Below are 16,724 nucleotides of genomic sequence, written 5' to 3'. Positions count from 1 at the left end.
TCCATGAGACTCCACAAGCTCCATCTAATATTTTGCTGTGGGCCTCTGCATCTCTTTCCATTGGCTGCTGGGAGAAGCCTCTGAGAACAGTTATGATAGGCTCCTGTCTGCAAGCCCAGCAGAGTAACATTAATAGTGTCAGGGATTGGTTCTTACCCATGGGAAAAGTGAGCATGGGCTGGACCTAGGGCCCCTGCAGATATATAACAGATGTGCAACTTGGTCTTCATGGTGGTTGCCCAACAACTGTAGCAGGGGCTGTCCCTGAATTTTTTGTCTCCCTGCCTGTGAATCCTGTTCCCCTAATTGTACTACCTTATCTAGCTTCAGTGGGAGAGAATGTGCCTAATACAGCAATGACTTGATGTGCCACAAAGAGGTACAGGGGAGGTGTAGAATGTGAGGAAATGAGGAGGGAGGAATGGGGGGAGGATCTGAGTGCAGGGGTACTGGGATGAGGCTATTATTGGGGTGTAAATTAATTAATCAATTAATTAAAAAAGAAAGTGGAAGCACAACTATCATGGGAATAAAGGGAACTACTGGAAGGGAGAGGGGAGGATTATGGGAAGGGAAATATGTCCAACACACAGTATTACACAGCATGATATAAACATGTAAACATCTTATTAAAGAAAATTAATCAATAAATGTTTGTGTCATGAAAAAAACAAAAACAAAAACTCAGGGGTTAGAGAGATGACTCAGCAGTTAAAAGTAATTGCTGCTCTTCCAGAGGACCTGGCTTCATTTCCCAGTGCCCACATGGTGACTCCCAACCATCTGTAACACCAGACACCCTCTTCTTGTCTTTGAAACATGCACATGGTGCACAGGCATATATATAGCCATAACACACAAAATAATAAAATAAACTAAAAACATTTAAATACAAAATAAAAATCATCCATTCAAAGAAGCATTCTTTTTTTTTAAGTTGATATTGAGACAATCAATGAAATAAAGCTGAAGATGGTTCAAATTCCTGTAGCAGAAATAATTAAATACTTAAGGTCTCTCTCACTGTGAAAAAGCATGTTTCAAGATGCCATGTGGAATACAATTTTATAGAGTAGACTATACATGTGAACATTTGTAATATAAAAAGATCTACCAAAATAAAAACTTAGCAGTGTATATAAAATACAACATATGTTTCTAAGTTATTTTCTCTTTCTCCTCATACTCCTATTTTCACTTTCTGATATAGAATGCTTAAGTGATAAAAATGAACTTAATATATACATTATTCCATTTCAATTTATACATACATATATAAAGTGTGAAAATAAGAAACAATTACTAGAAGTCAGGACAGGGATTACCCCTGGGGATCCAGTGGGTGGGGCTCTGAGGTCACAGCAATTTTCTCTTCTGTTACATGGTACTAGATAAACGGGAGGTTTAGCTTGTAGAAATCCACTCAACTGTACACTTTTCTGTGCATATGTTATAAATCAATACGAAGTATTTTTCAGAAATGAAATTAGAGCATTTTGTTTCCTTTATAATAAAATGTTTTACCAACTGATTTAGTGTTTTGTATATGGCCTGAAATCTGTTCCTTTGTACAACAGTGTCCCACACCAAAAAATAAACAAAAACAAACAACAAAAAATTTTTTTTTAAAACAACTCATCCTTATTAAAAAGATATTAGTTAATTTTGGTGATTATGATTATATGAAAATGATGATTAGAAGTACTTTTAAAACAACTACATATTTAATTTTCTTTTTCTTTTATATGTAATAAACTTTTACAAATCTACTTCTGCAAAGATTCTGACTAACTTAGATCAAATAACGAACATTTTATTATACAGAAATCCTATGAGAGTAGCTTTACCTAAAGGATGGGTGATTTTGGCAGACATCAGTATCAACCATACTCACCTGGTAATGAGGTTTACACCACTGCTTCAAGTCCCAGTCCCAGAGGATCATCTGTAAAAGAGCACTGGGTTACTTGCCATGAACAAACACATACAGAGGCAAGCTGCGCCCTCTCCATTGATGACAGCTACAACAGCTTAAATCTCAGAAAGGGAATGGGGAGATGAAAAATAAAAATAATCTCTTTACAGATTACTTCATTAATTTATATACTCCATAACTGAGCAATCTGAAGGCTAAATTGTTTTCAAACCAAAGCACTACAGTAACTTATATTAACCTTCAAATATTTATTATTTGGCTGGAAAGATGGTTCAGAGGTTAAGGGCACTCACTGCTCTCACAGAGAGACCCAGGATCAAATCCCAGCACCCTTATCAGGTGGCTCACAACTGCCTGTCACTCCAACCCTAGGAGATCCAGTGCCCAGTTCTGGACTCCATGGGCACTGCACATACATGGCACACATACAGACAAACACATACACATCAGTAAATTTTAAATTTTAAATATAAAAATATCATAAAAAGGAAAAACAGATCCAAAAGCATGTCACTGAAAATGTAAAAAACAAATGAGCTATAAGCAGACACACCATCCCACCCCAGAGAGTCATCATCATCTTAAGCTGAAGTCTGTGTGTAGCTATTCCCTCTGATGGACAAACCTTCAGAACTTCTTGCACCCTATAAGTTACATTTAAGGAAATGCTCGACAAGAATTAAAGTATACTCCTTTCTATACATGAAAAAGTAGTGCTCGCTTTTGTTTCTTTCTTTCAAGACTACTGGTGTAACTCTTAGCCCAGCCTTGCTTTCTCTGCTTCTTCCTAGAAGGCTTCCTGCCTATCTGGCTTGTCTAATACAGCAGTCACTGCATTCAACAAGATGGTTAACTTGAAGTGATTGAACTATCATGGCCATGACAATCTATTTCTATGAACTGTTTTGAGTTAATAAGTAAGTTTCTTCTTTTGGCTTAACTAATTCCTTATAATTGCCATTTTCTATAAAGCTTGAACCCTAATACTGAGTAGCCTTTAAATTTGTTTTAACTCCTAAAATGTTCTTAATACTTCACTACGTATATTGTTTATCCTTGGGCTTATGCCTTTTGGTTTCAAAAATCTTTTTTAAGACTTGTTTTAATGACTGGTTTATGTTATATATTACTAAGGCCACTTTCTGAAGACAGAGAGGGGAGCTATATTTCTTGGCCTCATCCTCCTTAAAAGGACTCTTTGTACAATTTAATTTTTTTAATTTAAAATATACTTCTCCCATATATGTCCCCTACCTCTCATTCAAATTCATGGCCTCTTTTTTTTCTTGTTACTGGTATATGTATACAGGTATATGTAACAAGGATTGGTTGTGAAAATACCCTTGTTTTCTTTGTATGTTTGTTTTTGTTTTTTAAACACATTTCCAGCAGGCTATGATACATGCAATGGCCAATCTTCAGTTCACAGTATCTTCTGAGAAGCCAGGACAGGATCCTCATCCTTCTCACCCACCCCACCTTCTCCTCAGGCATTCACACAAAGGCATTCTGCCATGCTCAGACACATGCCCTTCCTCTGACACAAGCTGTATTTCCCTGTTATCAAGCTTGGAATGGACAGTCACAGGCTTGCTTCCAGAGCTGCTGGTAGGACTGGCCGTGGCAACCTCATTGTCTCACTGGGGTCCGTACAGATTTCCTTCTTGCCTCAGCAGAGACCATTTAAAAAGTCAAGCCTCTCCTGAAGCCTGAGCATACACTCATGGCTGTAGCAGCAAATGAAAGGCTGCAAAATAAATAATAATAATAATAATAATAATAATAATAATAATAATAATAACAATAACAATAATACTGTGTTATCTATTTGATCACTACAACATTTCCTAATGGTTGGAAAAACCATTTTTGTAAGGGAATAGAGTATAGGGTTTGAAAATCATCTGTGGTCTCTTGCTTATTTTTTCTTTAAAATGTCTTAAAATATAAAAAATTGTTCAGAATTAGGCTGATAGTAGGATAGTCACTGTGGGCTATAATTTGGAGATTCCTATTTTAGAAAATATACCACCTTCAATCATTAAAAGGGGCTGTGGGATTGTTGCTGTCTACTCATCAACATTCTTCCAGAAAGTAATTTCTGTTTCCTACTGAAATCTTTGCTTCCCAAAGAAGATTCAAACATACTATATTCACTTAAAGAAAATGTATGGACCAGTGCCCAAAAATGGCTGTTGGGTAGCAATGGTAAAAGTTACTTTTTAATAGATAGGATTATTACATTTATACAATTGTTTTATATGGACCTAAGTGTAGTCTTGCTATAATTACTTTAAGTTGTGACTTAATAAGCATGAAATCTGAATTTTAAAGACACTAATGTGGTTTAAGACATTAAGACTAATAAATTGCTGAGATTCTCTTGTACTTCATACTGTTTTGATCCACTCTCTGCATGCTGTCTATATTGGATTTGCTTTGGAGATTTAGCTGTAATACACTAATCCTGTCCTTACTTTAGCAAGACAAAGCTTCTTAGCAATTGATAGGATCAACTAATCACCATCCCTTAATAGAAGAACAACCACCTCTTATGACTTTTATAAACCTCATGTTTTTTTCAAGTTTACCAATAAGTATTGGTATTTATTGGTATTTATATTTATATTCAGACCTAGTATTCTTGATAGAGGCTCCCAATAAATCTTAATCAAAAGTCATATTACATAAATATATTATATAAAAGATATATGCTGTATATGTGTGGAATTAAAGTACCTAGGAAAGGGAGAAATAATTGCAAAAAAGGAGAATGTCTAAAGAGCTTCCTGAGTAGAAGCAGAGAATTATAATGAAAATAGGTTGAAAGACGTCAGCATGAAGTATCCCTGCTGCTTGCTTATAAGATTGATTCCATCTTTGCTAACATTCCGAGTTCAGACAAATGCAAAATGGCCTACTCAGAAGCCACTGTAATCCTAAATGTTCATGAAACCTTAGAATATGAAAGGTTTTTCCTCTCTGCTCACTACTTTTAGGTCCTCTCTACTGTAGCATTTTCTACTGCAGGTCATTTCCCTTAATAAATTCACTCCTCATGGACCTTCATTCTATTATCATGTTTTCCCTCACTTTTTTGCTAAAAGTTGGCTTCATATCAACTCAAGCATCAGCATGTCACTATTTTCAGCTGCTTGACATAGGATTGAAATTATCAAAAGGCAACTATTTTTAAGCTGAAATTCTCTTCCTATTTTAAAATAAAAAACAGACACAGTAAAAGCCACAAGACACTAGTAGAATATCTTTTTTAACACTATTAGAGATTTTGATGAAACAAATTTTTCTACATAATTAACACAAGATGTCCTGGGCCCAAGGACACAGCCAAAAGCCCACCCTAAGCAACTTGGGTCCTAAAGCCTCTTGAAGTTGAGGAACTCACATAAACCTTCCACTTCGTAAGTACCTATCTCATTCCCTGCAACCCTTGGGCACTCATAGCACTTCACGCTCATGGTCACGTATCCTGAGATATGCCTCATGAAACCCACTAGAGTAGCACTATGAACACATGACCCACACAAATCTAGCAGGTACTTCATAGGAGCAGCCATATACCACAACTACAGCCACTGGCAAAACCCACTTTGCCTAAGAAAGTTACGTCACAGATAGTGGAGTAATCCCACAAACCCCTACAACTGAGACCAAAGAGACACACATAGTTATGACCAACATTAATGCTGCTGGTTAACATAAATAAATAAAATAGTATTCCAACTATTATTTAACCAATGTCCACATAGTCTATTCACCCAACACTCTAGAAACCTATCCATCAGAAAATTTTCTACAAAAGACACGTTATAAAATTAGTAAAATCAACTAACCCTTCAGAAAGACAAATATCAAAGTATGAACAGATAGACTAGTATTGAAGTGTGAACAGAAGAAACATTTTTTAAAAATCAAATTAACATAAAAGTTCTCTGAAAACAGGCAGAAGGAAAGAGACTGTTAGACAACATAAACAATTAAAAATAATGATTCTAAAATAATCCAGTAAAACACAAGGAATTACAGAAAAAAATGAACATAATTACAGAACAATTCCTGGTCTAAAAGAATTCATTAGGGAGATAATTTATTTATTTATTTATTTATTTATTTATTTATTTAATAAATAGATATATGTGAGTACACCATCGCTTTCCTTAGACACACCAGAAGAGGGCATTGGACTGCATTAGAGATGGAGAGATAATTAAAAAAAATATATAGATAAATACCTTGATAAATGAACAACAAATATAGTTGAAAGCTTTAATGACAGGCTAGATCAAGCTGCAGATGTAAGAGAGGAAAGGAGACAGGGAAGGGTAAGGGAAGGACAGAGGAAACACAAGATCAAAATACCATAAATTAAAGCAGTATTAGGAATATTGTTATAATAGGGAAAAAGAGAAATGCACAGAACACTTATTCACTGAAATAATGTATGAAAATATCAAATCTTCAGAAAGATATAGCCATTCAGGTTTAAAGCTCAAAAGTCTCCAAATAAATTATTCAAACAAAGGAGCTCCAGTAGGCATATCGTAATTAGATGTTAAAAATTAAAGACAAAGAGACAACTCCAAAAACAACAGTAAGTCACATCTATGAAATCCCCATTACACACACTGCAAAACAAGAGACTAACAGCAACAGCACATGTTAAGGGAGTAGTCTAGGGTGATATGTGCAAAGTCTTGAAAGTCAAAACCTGTCCATCAGAAGTACTATATCCAGCAAGAAAAAAACCCACATGATTATGATTACAGAAGCATATCCTTATTATACCAATAACCATAAATTTAAATGAGCTAAATTTCTAAATTAAAAGACAGACTATATATATTAACCTTAAAAAAAGCAAGTATATGAAATTTACTTTACATATAAATAGTAAAATTGAAGAGATAGAAAATAAGATTCCGGGGGAGGGGAAAAAAAAAAGAAAGAAAGAAAATAAGATTCCATGGGCTAAGCTCACAACCAAATATATAAAAAAAAAAAAATGAGATTCCAAATAAATACAGCAAAATACGAACAGAGTACCAATACTTATATTCAATATGATATGCTTAAAGATAAAAACTGTAAAAAAAAAAAAAAGCCACATATATAACCTATGAACATAGAAAAGAGACTTTGAGGAGAAAAGATCTAAAGGAAGTGAGAAACAAGCGAGGGAATATATGAAAGCAGGGGATTATTTGAGGGATGGGAGTGAGGCGGTAAGGAGCAAACAAGAACAAAGTATAATGGACATATATAAAAACAAAACTGCCACGGTGAAAAAGGAAACTCGGGGGCTGGTGAGATGGCTCAGTGGGTAAGAGCACCCGACTGCTCTTCCCAAGGTCCGGAGTTCAAATCCCAGCAACCACATGGTGGCTCATAACCATCCGTAAAAAGATCTGACGCCCTCTTCTGGAGTGTCTGAAGACAGCTACAGTGTACTTACATATAATAAATAAATAAATCTTAAAAAAAAAAAAAAAAAGAAAAAAGAAAAAGGAAACTCATTTTATTAATAATAAAATAATTTAAGATGGTAAGGGGTCAATTCAACAAGAAGAAAGAATTACAAACAATTATTCACTCAATAACAAAGCACTCAATTAGGTAGAACAAATTATACTGAACCTAAGAAGATCAGCTAAGGTAACATCCCATTTTCATGAAAAGACAGAAAATCCAACAAATAAATGACCATGTTAAACATAACTGACCTAGCAAACACAGTTCTATTGCACTTTACTTTCTTTCATCAACCAAGAGAATGTTTTTCAAAATAAACTACAAAGGCCATAAAACACGTCTCAAACTTCTAAAGGCTGAACTCATACCATTGATCTTCTCTGCACAACAAAATAAACCAGAAATCAAAAAGAGAAATTTAGAAGTTATAAAATAGAAATTAAACACTGTTTTGGGACAAACAAAAGGTTAATGAAAAATCAATAGGGGCAATTTTAAATTTCTTTTAAAAATAGAAATCAAAATACAGCATATCAAAACCCATTATGTAAAACAGAACCATGATTAAAAAGATAGTCTATAGCAATAATCACATAAATCAATATAAAAGAAAAATTTCAAACAACCTAATGATGCAACTTAAGGACCTATAAAAATCAAGAATAACAATATAAAATAACTCCCAAACCAGAAGGAAGAAATAACAAAAATCAGGAAAAAATAGTCATTAAGTGAACACTAAAGATAATAAAAGAAATCTTGACTTTTTTGAAAAATAATAAAATCAACAAGCACTTAACTAAATATGGAAAAAAAGAAAAGATACAAATAAATGAACCAGAGATAAAATAGAGACCTACAATTGATACAAAAGAAATACAAAGGATATTAGAGACTGTTATCAAGAAATAGTAGTAGTAGTAGTAGTAGTAGTAGTAGTAGTAGTAGTAGTAAATAAAATGGAAAATCTAGAGAAAATGCATTAATTTCTGGACATAACAAAATTTAACCATGTAGAAAGATGGAATATATCAATAGCCTTATCCAAAAAAGAAAAGCCCAAGACTAGGTAGATTTACCACTGATTTGTAATCAACTCTTAAAGAGGAAAAACTAGTGTCAAATGATTTCAGACTATTGAAAAGGAAAAAAAGCCCTTCCAAAGTCATTCTAAGAGGCCACCATTACCCAAATCAGCCAAGAGCTTGACAAAAGAAAACTATAGAACATTATACCTGATGAACAAAGATGCAAATATTCTCAAAAATTCTAATTAAATTTAACAGTATATTTTAAAACATATTGGAGATTAACTGCAAAGATGTATGGCTTGTTGAACATGCATAAATCAATAAATGTAATACTTAGTAAATGGATGCAGCAAAAACATTAAATGAAATTAAATACTCTCCACAACAAAAATCCTTTAAAGTATAAAAGGAATATAGATCAACAAAATAAATGCTTGACATATCGATCCCCAGTCAACATCATTCTAAATAAGGGGAAAAGCTGGAAGTGTTTCCTCTAAGATCAGAAATAAAATAAGTGTAATTGGAAGTAGTAAAGTGTATCTCAGTAGGAAAACAGGAACTCGAGTGTTCCTGCTAGTAGGCGACATGCTATTGTTTGACTAGGAAATACCCCCCAAAATGTGTTTGAACATTCAGTCCTCAGATGATGGTGTTCTTTGGGGAGAGTATAAAAACCAAACAACCACAGACTGAATCCTGTGAATCTAAATTAAAATAAATCCTTTCTCCTTTATTTGCTTATGTCAGGGATTTTAGTTACAGTGATAAAAAGTAACTAACTAATACTAATGTATTAAACGAAAACTAATACAAACTACAATATGTATGAAAGTGACACTGTCACAGTGAAACTCATCATTTTGAATGTTAACTAGAAAATAATTTAAGGTGATTAAGTACACATACACACACACACACACACACACACACACACACGCACACCTGTTAGTAGCAATAAACAAATAAACAAATCAGTAAAACTATCAATAACGAATTTACTGAAAAGAAATTTCAAAGGTAATAACACTAACAGCTGTAAATGTGAAATATTTAGGAATACATTTAAGCAGAGAATCAATTTAACCCCTATAATCAATATTATAAACACAGATAAAAGAAACTAAGGAAGCCAAAGGAATGAAAATATTTATCAAGTTTGCAGTGAGGTAACTCAGACCCAAAAGGCCATGCATGGTTTGTACTAATAAGTGGATATTAGCCAAAAACAAACAAACAAACAAACAAACAAAAACAAAAAACAACAACAACAAAAACAGTACAGAATATCCAGGATACAATCCACAAAACTCAAGATGGTTACCAATTAGAAGGGCCCAAGTGAGGATGCTTCAATCCCACTTGGGAGGGAGAAGAAAGAAAACACAGGTGGTGAGGAGAGGGTAAAAAGGAGAGAGAGAGAAGGAGGGAGGGACCTAGGTGGGAGAGGGGACAGTGGGGAAAGGGAGAACATGATCACTTTTGGGGGGAGAGAAGCCCTGAGGGCCAGCAGAATGAATGGAAATATGCAATTTCGGGAGGTGGGAATGGGAGGGGAGAGCTCTAGAATGTACCAGAGACCTGGGAGGTGAGAGACCCTCAGGACTCAAAGAGAGGGACCTTAGATGAAATGCCCAACAGTAGGGAGTGGAAACTTGTAGAGTATTCATAAAATTCAACAGCAAAAAAAACCCTGTAATTTTAAAATTGGTAAATGATCTGAATGGGTATTTCTCAAAAGAAAATATAGAAAGGCTAAGAGTGTATGGAAAAATCAATGAAATAAGACAATGAAAATCACAATGGAATATCATCTCATTCCAGTTTTTAAGAAACAGAGTTAGAGTGTATTAACATTATTTAACATAAGTTTGGCATTAATTATGGAAAGAGGTAAAAAACAATGGCAAACCCCTTATAATAGGTGTGAACTTTTCAAGAAAAAAAAAGTTATCTCCTCTCATACAGGATAGCTATTCTTCTGGGACTCACTTACTTGCTTCACAGGAGGGAATTCAAGCCTGGTTTTATACTTCTGGTCAGAGAAGCCCATGGCTGGTGTTAGGATAGAACCTACTCTTGTTATTTTGCTTACTGGTCACATTGTTAAATAGCCTAAACATTTATGTTTCTAATAATATTATTTGTATCCATTCCCCTGTCCCCAAGGCTCAAGGGACATCATAGGAAACTGAAAATATGTAATAGCTGGAAGATGGTCAGGATTTCAGTGAGAGGCTGTCTTCTGTACCTGACATGGCTGAGGAACTCGTGAACTAAGCAGCTGATATTACCAACATAAAACCTGAATAAAATTCTGGCCTAGGTGGCAGAGGTGTTCTCCAGTTCCCACCTCTCACTAAAAAGTTATTGGCAGTTGTCAGCTGCTGGGAGAGGGAGATTCCCAAGAATAGTAACTTGGTTTCCAACTCGGTTCCCAACCCAGTACCCGACCCTAACTCTAACCCCAACCTTAATTCTTTTTGATGGAATGGCTGGCTCCATATACATGTATAATACAGGCAGAACTAACTGGATTTAGTGGGTTATGAAAAACAAAAAAATAAGAGACATGGATTTGGGTTGGAAGAGAATCTGTTTGGGGGAATACATAGGGAGTTAGAAGAAGAAAATGGGGGTGGATATGATCATATTTCATTATATACATATATAAAATTCTCAAGAATAAAGGAAAGGCCGGGGATGGTGGTGCACACCTTTAATCCCAGCACTTGGGAGGCAGCAGCAGGTGAATTTCTGAGTTTGAGGCCAGCCTGGTCTACAGAGTGAATTCCAGGACAGCCAGGACTACACAAAGAAACCCAGTCTCGAAAAAAAAAAAAAAAAAAAACAAGAAAAATTAAAAAAAAAAGGGTGGGAAATTATAATAAAAGTTTTCTAATGTTGATGAAGTTACAAGAAATGGAATTTAATATATACCATTTAGTTTAAACTAAAAAAGAAATTAAGAAAAACAGTATGGAATATCTGTAAAAACTAAAACTAGAACTTCCACATGATTTAGCTATCTTACTACAAGATATATACTCAAGGGAATTTGAGTAAATTTATCAGAGCTATGTACATTCCCATGTTTGTTGCAGTGATATTCAAAATAAAAATGAGTTAGTCTTCATTTCCACTTATGGTTAGATAAAGAAAACAGATTGGTTATGCATGAGGGGATACAATTCTTCCACAAAAAGGGATGAAACGCTGCCTTTTGTAAGAATATGGATAGAGCTAAAAGACATCACATTAAACGAAACAAGCCTAACATAGAAAAACAAATACCACATTCTCATTCATATGTGGGGGAAGCTGAAAAAGTTATTTTGTAAAAACCGAATACAGGAAAAGAAGGGTGCAATGGAGAAAGGACAGAGAGGAGTTAAATAAAGTGTAACGTTACAGTTACTTAGGAGGAATGATTTCTAGTGATCTACAGAACAGAAAGTGGCTATATTTCTCATTCATAATATATTTATATATTTTGTAAGAACTAGAAAAGTTCAAACTTTCAACACAAATGCTAATTACCCTGATCTGGTCATTATACACTGAATATACATATGGAATTATCACTCTATTCACAATTATGTGTCAAGGTGAAAGAATTTTAGAGAACAAAGATTTTAGAATTGTGTTTCATCTGTATGGGAGGTTGGGTGGGTGTGTACATGCACATGTCTCCTTAGGGACAGGGAAATCCAAAGATATCTTTCAAGGGCTAGTTCTCTCTTTCCACTGTGGGTTCAGGTATTAAACCCAGATTGTCAGGCTTACATGCAAGCACCTTTATATCTCCTAATCCATCTTCTCAGACTTTAAGCTTTAGAAATTTGCCATTAGTCAGACAATTTTATTGTCCTTTACAAAAGCTTAATCCATAGCAAATTTAGTGAAAATACCAAAGTTTGATCTTTTGCTTTAATGTGACACCAGGAGACAAAAATAAGAATCAACACAGCAGTTCAGTTTAGGATAGGAAAAGGCTAGAAATAACACAAGTCACTAAAGATTGAAAAAATTGTATACTCATGCATGCAATGAAAATTAATGAAATATAGCTATAACTATATATGAATCACAGATTATTGAACAGGACAAGACAGAAAAGTATAAATTTACTTGCATAAATTGAATATATAATATTGAGGCATACCTTTGGAAATATTATTATATGGGATACTGTTCAGACCTTTAAAATGGTGAATACTTTTAGAGGAGAGAAGCTGTTCATATTTATGGAAAACAGGGAACACTAATTCTAATGGTAACATTCAAAGATGAAGGTGATGGGGGTAGAGGTAGAACTTGGTCTGAAGAGCAAAAGATCCTTGGCAGTTTCCACTACATACCCATACTATGCCTTAACAATAAAAGAAGGTGGGGCTGGTGAGATGGCTCAGCTGGTAAGAGCACTGACTGCTCTTCCGAAGGTCCTGAGTTCAAATCACAGCAACCACATGGTGGCTCACAACCATCCATAACAAGATCTGACTCCCTCTTCTAGAGTGTCTGAAGACAACTACAGTGTACTTATTTATAATAATAAGTCTTTGGGCCTGAGGGAGCCGGGAGTGAGCAGAGGTCCTAGATCCAATTCCCAACAAGCACATGAAGGCTCACAACTACAGTGTACTCATATACATAGAATAAATTTTTAAAAATTAAGAAATAAAAGATGATCAATGATACTTGTCTTTAGGTTTTATATTTTTTGCATATGCTAAACATACTTATTCTGCTTTGGCTAAAAACAGATTAGAGAGACAAAGAAATAGAGATAGTTATTAGAGGACAAGCTTAATAAATTATGACATAGAGGCACAAGTGAAATGGATCCAGTTATCAGACATTTTACATGGCAGATTCTGTGGCATTATTTGTACTTGATGCTAGACGTAACCAGAGAAGAAACAGAGAGGCAGCTAAAGGAGCAAATCACTTTTTATAGTGCTACGTAGAACCCATACCACATGCTTTAGAAAATGCAGCAAACTACTAAAATAATTTAAACAAAATATGAAATAATTCTATTTCTCAAAAGTTAAATATGTGTCTCATCAAATTAATAACTAGCACAAACAGAAAGTAGATATTAGTGAAAATATGTTTATAATTTCAGTATCTATGAATGTATAGAGCTAAGAGTAATAAGCAATGCATGCCTCCCCTTATTTAACTGTGGTTTCATTGTCTCATTTAAACAAAGCAGAAAGGGATTAAATATAAATGAACCTAAAACATGTAACTTATTTACTTCTTATAACGAAATACCTTTGTTACTACAAAGAGAGGTTGTTGAAACAAAAACACTGTGTTTTTAATTTATTAAAGTAGTAAAAATTTATTTTTATAAATTTACCTAAAAGTGGTGGGAGGCTATCAGACATACAGAGTGCACAATGCAGGGCAAGTGTAATTTAATGTTTTCAAGTACTGGTCTAAGTATTTACTTCTCCTATATAATATGTAGGTCATCTACTGAAATCTTGCTTCCAGGTAGACAGTCACTGCTCTGCATGAATACTTTCCATGTCAGCAAGGCTAAGACAACTAAACTTCAACTACCATACCACTAGAACACCAAGAGAAGAGTAAAGATGCACTGTGAATCACAGTGACTATAGAGAACACTTTTACATATTTATGACTATTTCCCTCAAAACAACAGTACTCGTGCATTATCTGAAATGACTGAGTCTTTTCACAAACTATGACTTAAACACTGAGGCTAATTTTAAGAACACTACTGCTTTTTTCTAGGTTACATATGAAATGTATATTCTTTTAAAAATTTTTAGTTGGTTTGATAAAGTTGTACCCAAGACTGCTTTTATTTAAATTCATCTTTTCTTTGTGGTTAAAAGTTGAATCCTGATAAAAGTTTCTGTTTGAATATGTTTATAAGTCTAACATGCTTTACAGAGTTCTACAAAACCACCAAAACCACAGTGAATCATCAGCAGTACAACCAGGAGATGTTATCAAGTTCAATTACGTCAATGAGGTTTGACTTCATTTTTCTCTATGCAGCCCAAAAGAAAAATATATATGCATCCTCAAAAACAGAACTGCACCTCTCATGTCAAAGTTAAAAGACTGTGTACTGTGGTGCATCCCCATGTGAACTGTGAAACCATGTTGTGTTCTTAGTTCTTGAGCTTCTTCACATCTGTGCTACTGAAACTGAACAAATTTCAGTACTTCCAATTTTTCTAATTCTGTGCCCAATGGAGACCATCATTTAACTTGATATTTATTGAATGTAAAAACATAAAAGGGTAGATAAAAATGTTAAACTACAGTTGCAGTTTATAATAGACTCTAATACATAAACAAAATTTTAAAGAAAAAAAGAACCCCATTCAGGAAATCTAAAACAGGAGGAAAGGGGTCTGTGAGGGACTTAGAGATAGGGAAGAGACTACTATTACACTATTTTTTTCTATTATTCCGACTAATCAACTATTAGGATAATGGTGACTCTGACCACATGCTATAGAGCAATGCAATGTTAGGCACTTAATATACATTGTTAGGCACTTAATATGCATTGTATCCTTTAATATTTACTATAATTATCCATATTCCTGCAATTCTGGGCCTTCTCGATTTCACATATGAAAAAGTACACATCTCAAAATCATATGACTAGCCATACTTTAGATTTAATTCTAGTGCTTTAGGAATTGTTAGCCATTAGGAAATACCATCTTACACTTAACAGTTTACTGCTGTGTGCTAACAATGTACCCACTGCTTAGGAAAGCATGTAAAAAGCACAGCAACTTGACATACTAGCCTGGTTTTATGTATGAGCAGAAGAGGCATGGAGTGGTACAGAGGACTACTCTGCTTTAGCCTCCCAGGCCCATTTCTTGTTCTCCTTTGAAACATAGGGGAGTTAAGCCCTATATTCTGTGTCAGCTAAGCTGTGTGCAGCTGGTTTCTGCTTACACTTAACTTACACAGCAGGAGTCAACAGCAGGAAACTAGAGTTTATTCAAAGGTAAAACAGGTTAATTCCTCTATACTGCTTCCCTGGATCTGCATACCATTCCTCCAGCAACAATTTGGTCCTCCATGACTGCAAGTTTTCAGAGGATTCATCAGCTTCAGTGATGACTGAACTTTGAAAACGCCCTGTTCTTCAAGTCACAGATAAGGTGCTTTCTCCTGTTGCAAGTCTCTGCTTATCTAGCCTTCTCTTTGCCATATTCTTAACTGCTTTTATTATCTAGAATATTTTTATTAAAACATTATTATTTGAACCATTTTGATGGAATTCTGTTTTATACTGGGCCCCTAAGTTATGCAAGGCTATCATAACTAAGTTTTTTCTGTCATTGCAAAATAACAGAATATGAAGTTGGGTTTATTTCCTCTGATTTCATTATCTTCTACTATGCTAAATAGGTGATGGTTTGTGTTTTTTAATTTATGCTTTTTAAAAATTAAGACATTTAAATTTTTTTTCAAGACAGGGTTTTCTCTATACTGCCCTGGTTGTCCTGGAACTCATTCTGTAGACCAGGCTGGCCTCAAACTCAGAAATCCACCTGCCTCGGCCTCCCAAGGCATGTGCCACCACTGCCCGGCTAAGACATTTAAAATTTTTTAAATCATCCATCTAGATTGGTGGCTTTTATTAATAAAAGTTGTTCCATGTATTCATACAATAATTTAGTCATTCTATTGTTATAATCCAGGCTCTCTAAAACAGTACATAGTTACAACATCTACTGATATCTGGTACTTACAGATTAAGGAAGCCACTGTAGCACCTCTGAACAATGCATACAACTAAAAGATCTATAAACAGCTCAAAACAATCAAGTAAAGCAAAAGAATTACCTGCCCTAGGTATACTTGGTGCCTAACAAAATATCTAACACACGTTTCTGTTCTGATTTCCTGAAGACTGATAAACCAAAACCACTGGACTTGTGGGTAAAATAATCATATCCCTACAGAAGGGGAAATAAACCCACCAAATACAAATGTGTTATCTTCTAGAAGTCCTTTTTCTTAGGAATTCTGCTGATAGTGTCTTGATATGTGTTTCTTTTGATTTATCTGTAATCTCTGCCCAAAAGCAGTACAGAAGAGCAGCACACTCCTTGGGGGGGGGGGGGGGGGTCAGGAGTTCCCTATAAGGATTCAACTGCAAAATGATAACCTTTTATAGTCTGCCCTCTTGAGCACGGGAATTATCAATGCCAGATACAAACCAGAAACAGAAAGACTGCTAGATTTCC

General features: G+C 34.7%; 1 protein-coding gene across 2 annotated transcripts in view; it reads right to left on the bottom strand.

Moving 5' to 3' along the window:
* Positions 1-16,724, bottom strand: part of Pde3b (phosphodiesterase 3B) — a 125,556-nt gene that overhangs the window by 47,403 nt on the left and 61,429 nt on the right. For both annotated transcript variants that reach the window (XM_029535460.1, XM_021197072.2), the window contains exon 2: positions 1,895-1,945. In XM_029535460.1, the coding sequence (XP_029391320.1) occupies positions 1,895-1,945 (51 nt within the window). The remainder of the gene's footprint in view (positions 1-1,894; positions 1,946-16,724) is intronic.

Source organism: Mus pahari, chromosome 1, assembly GCF_900095145.1.
Source record: "Mus pahari chromosome 1, PAHARI_EIJ_v1.1, whole genome shotgun sequence".
Classification (NCBI taxonomy): Eukaryota; Metazoa; Chordata; class Mammalia; order Rodentia; family Muridae; genus Mus; species Mus pahari.
This window is presented reverse-complemented; position numbering and strand designations above follow the sequence as displayed.